Source organism: Quercus lobata, chromosome 7, assembly GCF_001633185.2.
Source record: "Quercus lobata isolate SW786 chromosome 7, ValleyOak3.0 Primary Assembly, whole genome shotgun sequence".
NCBI lineage: Eukaryota > Viridiplantae > Streptophyta > Magnoliopsida > Fagales > Fagaceae > Quercus > Quercus lobata.
In genome coordinates, this window is record NC_044910.1 from 39,024,166 (window position 1) to 39,036,809 (window position 12,644).

The following is a 12,644-nucleotide window of genomic DNA, read 5'->3' on the forward strand; positions in this document are numbered from 1 at the left end:
CACCGACACACCATTTTTGGCAAAGTACTGGTGTTCGACACGTGTCGGACACTAATACCGGTACGACTCGCTGGACTCCGACGTCTGAGCGGTGAATTTTTTTTTTTTCTTTTTTTTTTTTGGCTTCTCCAACACGGCTCTGACATGGCATGGACACGGTCGTTCGCTTCTCCGACATGGCGCCGACTAGTTGCTCACTTTGAACAATTTTTTCAAGCGTTAGGTGAGAGCCTCCGTCACCTTTGTTTTCTTTCCAACGCTTTTGTTTTCTTTCTGGTGCAGAGGACTTGGTTTCGTTAAAACCAAGATGACTGCCTTTTGTTTTAGTTTTTTTTTTTTTTTTATAACTAATTTTGTCTTTTAGTAACATTAGTGGGGTTTAAGTTGGCAACCAATAATGTTTAATAAAAAACACATCAGACTTTAACTTTTTAGAACCACAAATAAATAATAAAATAATATATAAGTACATAGATCTTCCAGCCACTACAACAGTTGCCCAACAATATCCTACCTCATTTAATTTCTACTTTTAAATTTTATAACATTATTTTATTCCTATTTCCTACGTGTAATTTTAATTAAAAAAGCTCTCTTTTTAACTTTTACTTCTCATTGACCTCTTTTCTCTCTTTTCTTTTTTGTTTTTGTCTTTCTTCTTTTTTTCTACTCCTTTCTTACTCAAAGCAGCTCTCTTTGTTCTTATTTTCCCAAAAATATAAAAAAAATATGCCTAAATATAAAATTTAATTATTTATTTAATTGCCGTGTCCACACCGTGTCATGTTCTTGTTTTTCAAAAATTGCCGTATCACCGTATCCATGTCCGTGTCGGTGCATCATAGTATACCGTTTGGTTACCAAGAAAATATAAGAAAGTAAAAAAGAAAATTAAGAAAATAAAAATAAAAATCTATTTGGTTACCATAAAAAAAGAAAGAAAGAAAGAAATGGTAAACATAAAAAAATAAATAAATAAAGAAAAGATAAAATTGGTAATATATATATATATATATATAAAATGTTGATGTGACATTTTTTTTTCCCATTTTGAGCGTTGACATGGCTAAATTTAGACATGTCAAAAGTACACACCGCTTGCCACGTTGACATTTTCCGTTAGTGAGTTAATGACAAGGATTAAATAGATTACAAGTTGAAAATAATAGGAATCAAATTGATTGTTACCAAAATGTATAGACCAAAGCGATATTTTCACCTTTTCTTTAAGATTATAAAAAATAATAATAAGCTTCTAATTTCAAAAATAAATAAATAAATGTAGGTACTTTTAAAGTTTTTGTATTTATTTTGGACATTAATAAATAAATAAATTATATTATACAGAATCTCCTTTTTTTTTTTTTTTTTTTTGGTTATTGTTTTTTTAATCTAGTGTATGAGTCGGGTTCTTAGGTCACTAATTGAACTTGTTGTCACTGGTTGTCATTGATGGAATAGTAAGTACAAATAAAGATTAAAAAAAGTTTGTAACTTTTAAAAAAAATATTGGTAATTTTACAATTTTTATATTTATTACTATGTTTCTTAATGTTGATCCTTGTATGATTATAAGGTGTCATAAATTATCTTACATGTCATGAGTGATGCAACTGAGGCTAAGTTCTGGTGTCACGTTCTGCACAGGTGTCTGATAATTCAAGTGCAGTTGTGAAAGTTATTCAATGATGAAAATGAAACAATATTTTGGCTTTCAAAATTGAGTTTTTTAAGTCTGAATTTAACTTACCTATCCGTGGTCTCATTTTTGACATTTTACTGGTTCATTCCGTTTATGCTTTGTAATCCACCTCTAATTTTTCCGTTACTCTAACAAGCTTTATCAAAAAATCAAACAAGAAATTAGATCAAACACTCCTCTCCCACGCACTCTCTCACGCTTGCTCACCCACCTTAGATCTTAGATGCTACAATGGCACCCATTTGATTTATTAGTCCGAGAATCATTTGGGTTTTCATCGTGCAAGGAAACCGAGGAAGAAGGAGACCTTCAGATTTTAGGTTTTGAGCATTACCAACCTGTTCATGTTTGGGAACACTTTCAGTCTTAATTCGTTTGTGTTTCTCTCTATTGGGTGGGCTTTAGATCAGCATGGGGTCGTGGTGCTGTGGGTGGACCTGGGTTTGTGGGGCTATGGGTAGTAGCTCGTCGTGGGTCTTGGGATTGATGGATAGAAAAGCGGCGGAGATAGGAGCATAGTGTTGGGCAAAGACGAAGGTAAGATCAACTATGACAAGCTCATTGATAAATTTGGCTGTCAAAGGCTTGACCCTTCCCTCATCAATCGCGCTGAGCTTCTCATCTCCCGTAGCGCCCACGTCTTCCTCCGCCGCGGCGTCTTCTTTGCCCACCTATACCTCTACCTCCCAATGCTAACTCACTCTAATAATATATGTATTGAGGGTAAATTGGAATTTGATGGTTGGATTTTTCCAGTATTTACAGATATTTCAATGATATATTGGATGGATGGATGAAAGAGAAAGAGGGAGAAGACAGAGAGAGGGTGAGATCTATGGAGTGGTTGATTTGAGTTTAATTTTTCTAGGTTTGAGAAGTCCCTGAAATATATGTCTGGATTTGAAATTGGGGTTTCAAATATATGCCTAGGTTTGAAATCATTTGTTCTTAAGTTCCATTAAAGTTCTCTAATTTTTTTTTTTTTTTCCAACAGAGAAGTTGAAATTGTGATTTTTCTCTCTCTACATGTTAATTTTCAATGTGTTGCTAGCAATTTGTGACTTTTTTTTGTAGGCTTAATTTTGAAGCCAATTTGGTATAAAACGTGAAATCAAATGTTGTGCTATATTTTTCTTCTTCTTTTGTTTATTTGATTTAGGGATTGGGTTCCTTTTGATTGTTGGGGTTTGAAAATTGGGGTTTGAGGCATGGTTACTGATGGATGTGTGTGGGTGTGTTGATGTTTGTATTTTGACTTGGGTTTTGGGGTTGTATTTTGATAGATTTGTGGTTTGTACTTTGATGGTATTGCTTGATTTGATTTGTATTAGTTTCTTGGGTGTATGTTCTTCATGTTTGTGAATTGTGAGAAACTAATACCATATTTTAATCTTGTTTTTCTTTTTTCTTCGTTTTGGGAGGAGAGAAACATAAAATGGGTGTAAAAAGACTTATTTACCCCTCTTTTTTAACAAAGGTGGGTAACAGAAACTAAACAAAAGTAACCTCAGGTGAGTAAAGTGTCAAAAATGAAATCACGGGTAGGTAAGTTAAATTCGGGCTAAACCATAAGTGGGTAATCTGTAATTATCCCATAGTTTTTTAAAAGTTCTTTGCCCCCATTTAAGTTGTTTGTTTTTGTTTGTTTGCTTTTTTTTAACTCTTCATGTATTTATATTTGGTTTTCAAAATTGAGAATTCTCTAAGCCATACTAGATTAGATTAAGTCAAATATATATATATATATATATATTTTTTTTTTCAAGTTACTTCCCCGTTGTTTATGTAAGCAATTAGCCTAAGTTGGTATCCCCATAACCACAATTATATCCTAAAAGAACTATTCAAGTAACAATTGAGACTTCTTATAAATAGTTATATAGCTAAATTTAGTAAACAGCAAATAGATTCAACACACGCTCACACAAAACACAGTTATCCAACTCAAACCACATAATTTGGGCTCAAAAAAACATAGAAATTATTGAGCTTTATTCAACAATTCTACATACACACCCAATTTCAAACCATATTATTGTGTTAACGTATGATAAGAGTAGTATCACTTTTACATAGATCTACCATTGACATTATTTTATCATGCACCAAGCATAACTTAATATATTAGCTAGATGTAAAATTAGGTGTGTCCTTAAACTTATTGAAATTTATTTATTTAAAAAAAAATCCAAAATGATTGCCAGTTCCATTTTATGTTGCTAATTTTGGTAGCTTAGGTCATTCTCCAAGCTATTCCTTTTTTGCTGTGACATTCATCAACATCAGAACAAAACTTAAGATAACTAGGCAATCAGTTGTACACATAAGGGAAATCCAACTATTGATTAAGAAGACTACCTAGAAGGTGGTTTCTTTTGTATCAGATGCATGTAGCATCTCTCTCTCACTCGCCTGATTAAGAGAAACTATTTCTTTTTTTTGCTTTATAGAGAAGAAATCTCATTAAAACAAGAAGCACAGGAGTTACATTGAAGGGTCCTTTAGCTGTAAAAAAAAACGGATAGTCTTTCTTTCTAACTAACCTGCCTAAGAAGACTAATTCTGACTCTAACTTTCCTTCATAGTATAGTAAACAACAGCAACCATTACCAGTCCATTTAATGTGTGTGCCCAAGTTCTTGTATATTTTACGGCAAATTTACACTTGTCACATAGTCTTTTCTGTATTCTTTCAGTGAAAGTGCAACAACAAAAATGACCATCAGTTTCACCATAATTTCGACAAAGGGTGTTTAAGTTAAAAGACTATTAATAGGCACTATGGGCTAAAGAGTTACATGAGTTAAACGGTTGAATAAGTCTCAAGCAAAATTAAAAATTTTGTAACTCTTAAGATTAAAAATAAATACATTTGTAACTTTGATAAGAGGCCTTAGTAACTTTCCATTCAATGGTCATATTCATTAAATGAAAAATAAATTGCAAGTTATGTACATTTATTATCGGTACCTCAATATATACCACTCACCATCATCACCCCCACCAACCATTACCTCCTTTGTTGTTACCTTTGTTGTTACACAACAGAGACTTTTTCTTCCAATCTTGTAACACAAAGTACTCCAATAGTATGGCATTTTTCAAGTACTTCATCTTATTTATATTCATTGCAATGTCCATCTCAAACATTAATGTTAGCCTTGCAACTCGTATACTTTTACAATCTATTGATCAACCCTCTTTGCCAACCTTGCCTAAGCTGACATTGCCACATTTGCCCTTGTTTCCAACACTTCCACCTTTGCCTTTATTGTCAACATTCCCACATACCACAATTCCATCCATTCCCACTTTGCCTAAACTAACATTGCCACCTTTGCCTTCATTGCCAAAGCCAACACTGCCACCTTTGCCCTCATTTCCAACGTTGCCAAAGCCAACATTGTCGCCTTTACCTTCATTGCCAACATTCCCACAGCCCACAATTCCACCTCTTCCCACTATCCCAACTCTTCCAAAATCCACATTACCAATCATTCCCACACTGCCAACCTTGCCCTCATTGCCAAAGCCGGTACTGCCACCTTTGCCCCCATTGCCAACACTTCCGCCTTTGCCTTCATTGCCAACACTCCCAAAACCCACATTGCCAACCATTCCCTCAATCCCCCAGATCCCAACTATAAATGAATAGTCTAAGTTCCCTAGGTAGTTAATAGTTTAATTCAAAATACAAGGTATGCAATATTCAAAAAAAATTAGAAGAATAAACCATTGTGTCGGTTGTATTACAATCAAATTTCAAAATCAAGGGCCTCAAGCTTTTGAAGTATCTCACATGTTGTATGCGAGGAATCAATTTATGATTTGACTATTGTTTTATTGTTGTTTATTATCTCTATAAAAATCTCTTAAAAGTTGTCATTTCCATTCTTTCTAATGTGTAGTTGTTCTTATTATCATTGTTGTTGTTAAGAAATGAGAATGATATATATCCATTATTATACGCCGTTGGACCTTGATTTGGCCTATCTTCTATATGGAATACAGGCTTGAAAAAAAGGTGCAATTAAGATAACGTAACAAATTTTGACAGTAACAGCAGTCATTAGGAGAATAAAAGAAATTCATGTCAAAGTGGACATTCTGTAAGATCTACTTTTCCTCCAGACTGCAATTTCCAACAGCAAACCCCATACAAAGAACCTTCTTGAGTTGAAATTTCACCATTGCTTTTGTTTCATTAGCCGACTTCAAGAATTCTTGATGAGTCACCATTTTTGTTAACTTACCTGCAGTCACATCATCGATGAGAAAAGCAAGATACAGAAGAATCTAGTATCCAACCTATTGTAAATGGCAAGGTTCACAAGTAAACAAACAAACAGATCATGTGCCACAATCTTTACAAATAAAAGATTTTCAATCACAAACAACTAATTGAAAGACATACAAAGCCACCAAGCTTCCTAATATCCAATTAAAGCTTTATGCATCACCAAGCAACTTGGCACAATGAACTAAACAACCCACCCTCATTTGCAAAACTCATGCAGATCAAACAGAAGCACCAACAAATAATCTTTTTGAGATATAGCAATGTCAAATAAGTACCAACTATTGCACAGTCAAGAACTCGTTGGAGAAGCTCAAAACCCCAAAAGAAAATGTTAATCAATTGAACTACAAAACTCTAAGTCTTAGTGTTATTTTGTTAATTAAGTATTAAAATGTTTAATTGAAAAAACATATTAACTTGACCCAGTAGTTAGTGAAGAGAGTTCACCCCATTCACCCTTATTGAATAAAAGCACCAGTCACCAAACTCTTGTGCAAAGCATTTATTTATTTATTTTATGGGAACACTTGCAATTTAAGATTTTGCAATAAATACTATTAAAAAGAGGGATTGTTATTCTATTATACACAAAATACACATAATCTTATTTTTGAACTAAAAATGCGTATTGAAATCATAATTTTAGTTCAAAAAATACTTTATTATTTTAAACTATACTCATGTTATACTTTAGATCCTAAACTTTTTAAATTGTACATCTCAATCCTTTATTATAACTATTATTATATTAAGTTTGCTGTTAACTTATACGAAATTTCAAAATTTATAGCACAAAGTGTAATAAGAAGTATTTGATTTATCTTTCTGTTTTCAATTGTGTAATGTATAACAATTAACCTAAAAAGAAAATGGAATAATTACTTTTGGTTGGGCAAGATATTTATATTTTGAAGGAAATTGTAAAAAGGTGATGAAAAAGCAAATTGTTTTGTATTATAGTAATATTTACTACTATAATTAGATTCCAGACATTTCTCAACCTCACTTTGCTCTTTGTCGGTCTCACCGAACTCTCTCATCTCATTATATTCTAAAAATCTCATCGTCACTCTTTTTCTTTTTATTCTTTCACAAAACAAAAAAAGCAAAAGCGCAGTCACTTTCAAAATGGCCGATGAAACACCAAACCCACCACCTCAAGCAGTGGCCCCACCACCTTCCGATGGTCATCTATCTCTAGCGGCGGCGGTGGCGGCTGATAAAGAAGAAGAGTCACAGCCGCCGCCACCAGAACCAGCACCAGCACCAGCAGCTGTTGTCACTGTGACAGTGACTGAGTCTGAGAGTACTGCGAAAGAAGAAGAAGAAGAAGAAGGGTCACTCTCTCAGCCACCCCCAGTGAAAGAAGAGCTTCTCACACCGCCGCCGCCGCCGCCAGCTGCAGTGGAGGTGAAAACTACATCTACACAAGAGCAAGAGGTTGTTTCTGCTGCTGCTGTCGCTGTTGCTGTTCCTACTGTGGAATCTGAGAAACCCACCAAGCAGATTTCTCACTCTGTTGTTTCTTTCAAAGAAGAGAGCAACCTGTTATCCGATCTCTCAGATTCCGAGCGAAAAGCTTTACAAGACCTGAGGCAACTCGTCCAAGAAGCTCTGGACACTAAACAGTTCACTCAAAAGCAGGAAGGCCAAGTGGAGGAAAACAAAGCAGAAGAACAAGAAGGAGAAATATCCATCTGGGGTATTCCTCTTCTTAAAGATGACAGGAGCGATGTGATTCTTCTCAAGTTCTTACGAGCCAGGGATTTCAAGGTGAAAGATTCATTGTTGATGATCAAGAACACGATCAAATGGAGGAAACAGTTCGGGATCGATGCGCTTGTGAACGAGGACCTTGGGGATGAGTGGGATAAAGTGGTGTTCATGCACGGATATGACAGAGAAGGACACCCGGTGTGTTACAATGTTTATGGTGAGTTTCAGAACAAGGAGTTGTATGCAAAGGCGTTTGCTGATGTGGAGAAGAGAGACAATTTCCTGAAATGGAGGGTACAGTTTCTTGAGAAGGGTATCAGGAAACTTGATTTTTATCCACCTGGTGTTTCCACACTCTTTCAGGTTAATGACCTCAAGAATTCTCCGGGACCCGGAAAGCGAGAGCTCCGTTTGGCTACCAAACAAGCTCTTCAGTTGCTTCAAGACAATTATCCTGAATTTGTCGCGAAACAGGTATAAGTGACCGATTGTCCTAAAAGCTTAAACTATTAAGAAGTGGTTATTTTAATCGATTTAACAATTGTTCTAACAGAATATCCCAATTGTTTTTGTTTTTGGGCTTATTTGAATGTTTATGTTGGGTATTTGGTGCTTGACTTTTATGTTGATTCTGTTTTGTTAGATTCATTGGATTACTTGTTTTGATTTTTGGTTTTTCATTTCTTAAGGTGTTTATCAATGTTCCTTGGTGGTATCTTGCTTTCTATGCGATCATCAATCCATTCTTGACCCAGAGGACCAAGAGCAAGTTTGTCTTTGCAGGACCATCAAAATCTGCTGAAACCCTTTTCAAGTTAGTGGATAACCATTTATTTATACATATTTTGGACCTTAATTTAGTTTTACAATTTCGCATCCTTCTTTGTGGCTGGCTGGTTTTAACTATGAATTGATGTTGATTGGTAAATTAGATACATATCTCCCGAGCAAGTGCCAGTTCAATATGGTGGCTTGAGTGTCGATTACTGTGATTGTAACCCGGACTTCAGTGTTTCTGATCCAGCCACAGAGATTACAGTTAAACCAGCAACCAAGCAAACTGTGGAAATCATAGTCTATGAGGTCTGATTACATTATTAACTTTGTGTTCTGCATACTTTTTTGTGTACTCATTCTAACTTCAGATTCTTAATATGTAATGTTGGCTTGCATATGCATGATTGGTGATGATTGAAAGAGTTGTTCTTTTAATAATTGGAGATGGGGTAAATTGCAGAAATGTATCCTTACTTGGGAGCTTCGTGTAGTGGGCTGGGAGGTGAGCTATGGTGCTGAATTCGTGCCTAATGCTGAAGGTGCTTATACAGTTAATATACAGAAAGCCACGAAGAAGGCTCCATCTGATGAACCAGTGGTCTCACACACCTACAAAGTTGATGAACTAGGCAAAATATTGCTCACCGTTGATAATCCAACCTCAAAAAAGAAGAAGCTGATATACAGGTTCAAAATCAAATCCTTCTTAGATTGAGGATTTCAAATCTGCTAAAAGCACTCGGAAACTTTTCTTGCAAAAACTGTAGTTTCACTTGTCATTAATTGGTCATCCTCATAATGGTTGAAGATTTCGGCCTTGCCATTGTGTCTGTAGATTTGTGTTTTTGTTCACTTTGGTAATTTAGTATATGGAAATGGATAGACAATTACTCCACTTGTGGTTCATGGTGAGTCTCTGTTTTTCTTCTTGGCCTTTATTTTATTTGTTTATTTTTTTTGGTGAGGAGCAAGATGGTGAAGATCACTGGTTTGTAATACTTGGTGTTAGAATTATCAGTTCGTTTGTCATACAAGTTCAAGTGGAGGTTGAGTGATTGTGGTGTAAAATTTCGTTGTCCTTTACGATGAGGTGGTGTTACACTGTATTTTGATATAAATGAAGTCTGAAACTTGTTAGCCCCATTAACTTGTGGTTTATATTGGAAGTACATTAATTAAAAAGAAAAGGGTCAGATTGGCATATGTAAATCTACATTGGTTTCGTAACATTTTATCATTCCAATTTACATCCATTTTCTTGAAAATTGAACTGAGATGTATAATACGGCAGCAAATTGGTTATTAATTTGATAATAACATGTATGCCAGTCTCCTCCATTTGATTTTTGTGAAAAGCATATACTTTAGGTTTTTCATTATTTTATTTTTTTCTAGGCCAGGAAGAATACTTCTTTGTCCATCAATTTTTTCATTCAATGATGTTCTCACATGCTGTTTAGCATGCTAACGTTTTGCCTTAGGTTGCATTGGTGGCTTTGTACTCTGTATTTGATATCACCAGATGAGAACTGATATGTAGCTGTTTCTGCAACCCAGGCAAGCTAGATTTACCTAATTTCACGGTTGTGATTCTTTTTATTCACTTACAGGTATCCCCTAATTGTCTTTATATTTGGTGATTGTTCCTAATCTTTGATGCTCATTGTCCTATATCTCTCGCACACTGTTAAATGGTTTGTTTGGGTGAGATCTGAATGCAGGATCTGTTGGTGAGTTGTGCTTACAACATACATGTTTCTCATTTTTCATGCTTTTCTCAAAAAGCTGAACTTACATGATGTTCTAGGTGTAACATATGCGGTTTCTTTAGTACTTTTTTTCTTTTGGCTGAAACTAGAGAGAGCAAACTTTAGGTTTTTGAAAGAACATAAAATTTTAAAAACAAGTCAGTGAACACTTATTTTGTGGTTGAAGAGTGGGAAAATTAAAGCCAGTTGATAAAAATATGCACTCACTTCATGTTCTAGGTGTGACATATGCTAATGGTTTCTTTAGTACTGTTTTTCTTTAGACTGAAACTAAAGTAGTTTTGATGTTTGTGGGTTTGGGTGTATTGTCCTTGGAAACTCAAGTGCAGGGGATTCAGCAATTTTTTTATTATTTAATATATAGGGAATTCAGCAAATTCTAAATTCGATTTTAGTTTTTAGTTTACATGATTTGAATAAAGTTAGAGAAAATACCATTTTGGTAGTAGTTAATTTGGTCCATATTATTTTCAACTTATAGTCAATTTGGTCACCGTCGTCAACTCACATCTTTTTTTGCATTTTCTTGCACTTTTTGACAACCAAAAACAAATCAAATTTATCAATCTCCAACTCTTGTAGACTCACATATAAACTTAGCAACTAAAACAAACCCAAATTTGGACCTAGAATGACTGCAAATTGAAAATAATGGAGACCAAATTGATTGCAAGTTGAAAATAGCAAGGATCAACTTGACAATTACCCTAAAATGCATGCCTACCAAAATGGTATTTTCACCAACAAAGTACAAATTTTGTGAAATTCATGGATGGATTTGAATTTCAATAATATATAAATTTGAAATAATTAGGTGTAAGATGTTATTTCAAATTCTTAAAAAGTTTTTAGATTTGAAGGACTAGTTGTAAGATGTTTTTCAAATTTATAACACATGCTATTTTTGGAACATATAATTTAAAATCAACATATTACATAGGCTCAAATATTAGTTTAAGTACATGAAGCTAATGTATTAGCTTAAATAACATTTTTATAACATTTTATATTTGTACCAGTTGAAACAGTCAAAAAATTTCCAAAATTGTTGTGTATTTTAATTGGTATGTTTTAGATGAGTAGCGGTATCAGTTTAATGCCCAATACGGTTCATGGCACCAATATGCCATTGACTACCTTAGTCTTTTTCCTGGCCAATTGGGAAAGGTGAGGCACAATTGTAGGCCAAGCAAGCATGTTTCTTGCCTTGTTTTGATATTGGTATGCCTATGAAATGGAAGGTTTTTGGGAATAAAGGGTGTTATGTGGCAATTGGGTTATTTTGAATGTTCCAGCTCCAAGGGCTATATGCAATGGCTGAGCGTGTTGGATGGGATTGAAGAACCCCTAAGTCCATCCTTCAGTGAATATGTAGATATAGCCTCCTTGCTCAAAGGTTTTATGAGTTTTTATATTAGTTTTGTAAAGAAACATTCTTGGCATAGATTATACAATTTACACGTTAATGTTAATGCGACTTTATTATCAATTAATGGTGTAAGATACTATCATTATAATTCAAAATCTGCAGAAGATGGATATTATTCATTCAATTTTGCATTTTATGATGGAATAAAAAATAACCACAATACCTTAATAGCTTGTCTTGACTCTTGAGTTCTCAGTCTTCCTAGTGTGGCAAGACAGAACAAAATACTACCTGAGAGTGGTCCATTCAAACCATATCATCCCATAGCATTCAACAGGTTCTTTCTAGTTCTGAGTTCTTCTCAGCTGAACTGATAGTGAAGCAGGCCGTATGAAGAATATCATTCATGTCTTTCTATTTACATTTGATCAGCATCACCAGCTAACATACGAACAGTGGGTTGGTCATGTAGCCAGTAAGTGTCTCAGGACCAACATGAAAAGCTAGCCAATTGTTGCGCTGCCCAAACTTGTACTTGGCTAGACTCGTTTTCGGTCTCGAAATGGCCCGGGGCTTTCCATATATGGTGGTCCTAAGACACTAAACAGACTATCGCGGAGGGAGCCATAATTCTCCAAACGCCCGTGCGGCCATCGATTGCTTCAGGTTATGCCAGTTTTGAATCAATCATAGTCGTCTATGTTTTGAAAGTTCTTTCCCCCAATGCACAGTTCCTAAATAGAGCTGATTCCAGCATGGGGAAACGTGGATTACATTGATATCAAGCCTATGCTCGACCCATATGAAAGATGAACTTGATGAATGTAAAAAATTAATCACATCCTTTTTCACTACTAATGATATTGTTGCAATTGATGCATGATAACAAAATATGAATGCCGGTCCAAGGTGACAGTGATATTGTCCCAATCACAACAAATCTATGCCAGTTATAAAAATTGCAGAAGGGAATTCTTACAGGGGTCTGTTGCCATGACTAATGATTTCAGT

The 12,644-nt window shown here is 34.9% G+C and overlaps 1 protein-coding gene across 1 annotated transcript; it reads left to right on the forward strand.

Annotated features, from left to right (window-relative positions):
• Positions 1-7,006: 7,006 nt before the first annotated feature.
• Positions 7,007-9,698, forward strand: LOC115953290 (patellin-3-like). Its single transcript, XM_031070892.1, has 4 exons — positions 7,007-8,192; positions 8,408-8,532; positions 8,651-8,801; positions 8,956-9,698. Exons 1-4 carry the CDS (start codon positions 7,131-7,133, stop codon positions 9,208-9,210), a joined length of 1,593 nt encoding a protein of 530 aa, XP_030926752.1. The 5' UTR covers positions 7,007-7,130; the 3' UTR covers positions 9,211-9,698.
• The last annotated feature ends 2,946 nt before the right edge of the window (positions 9,699-12,644 follow it).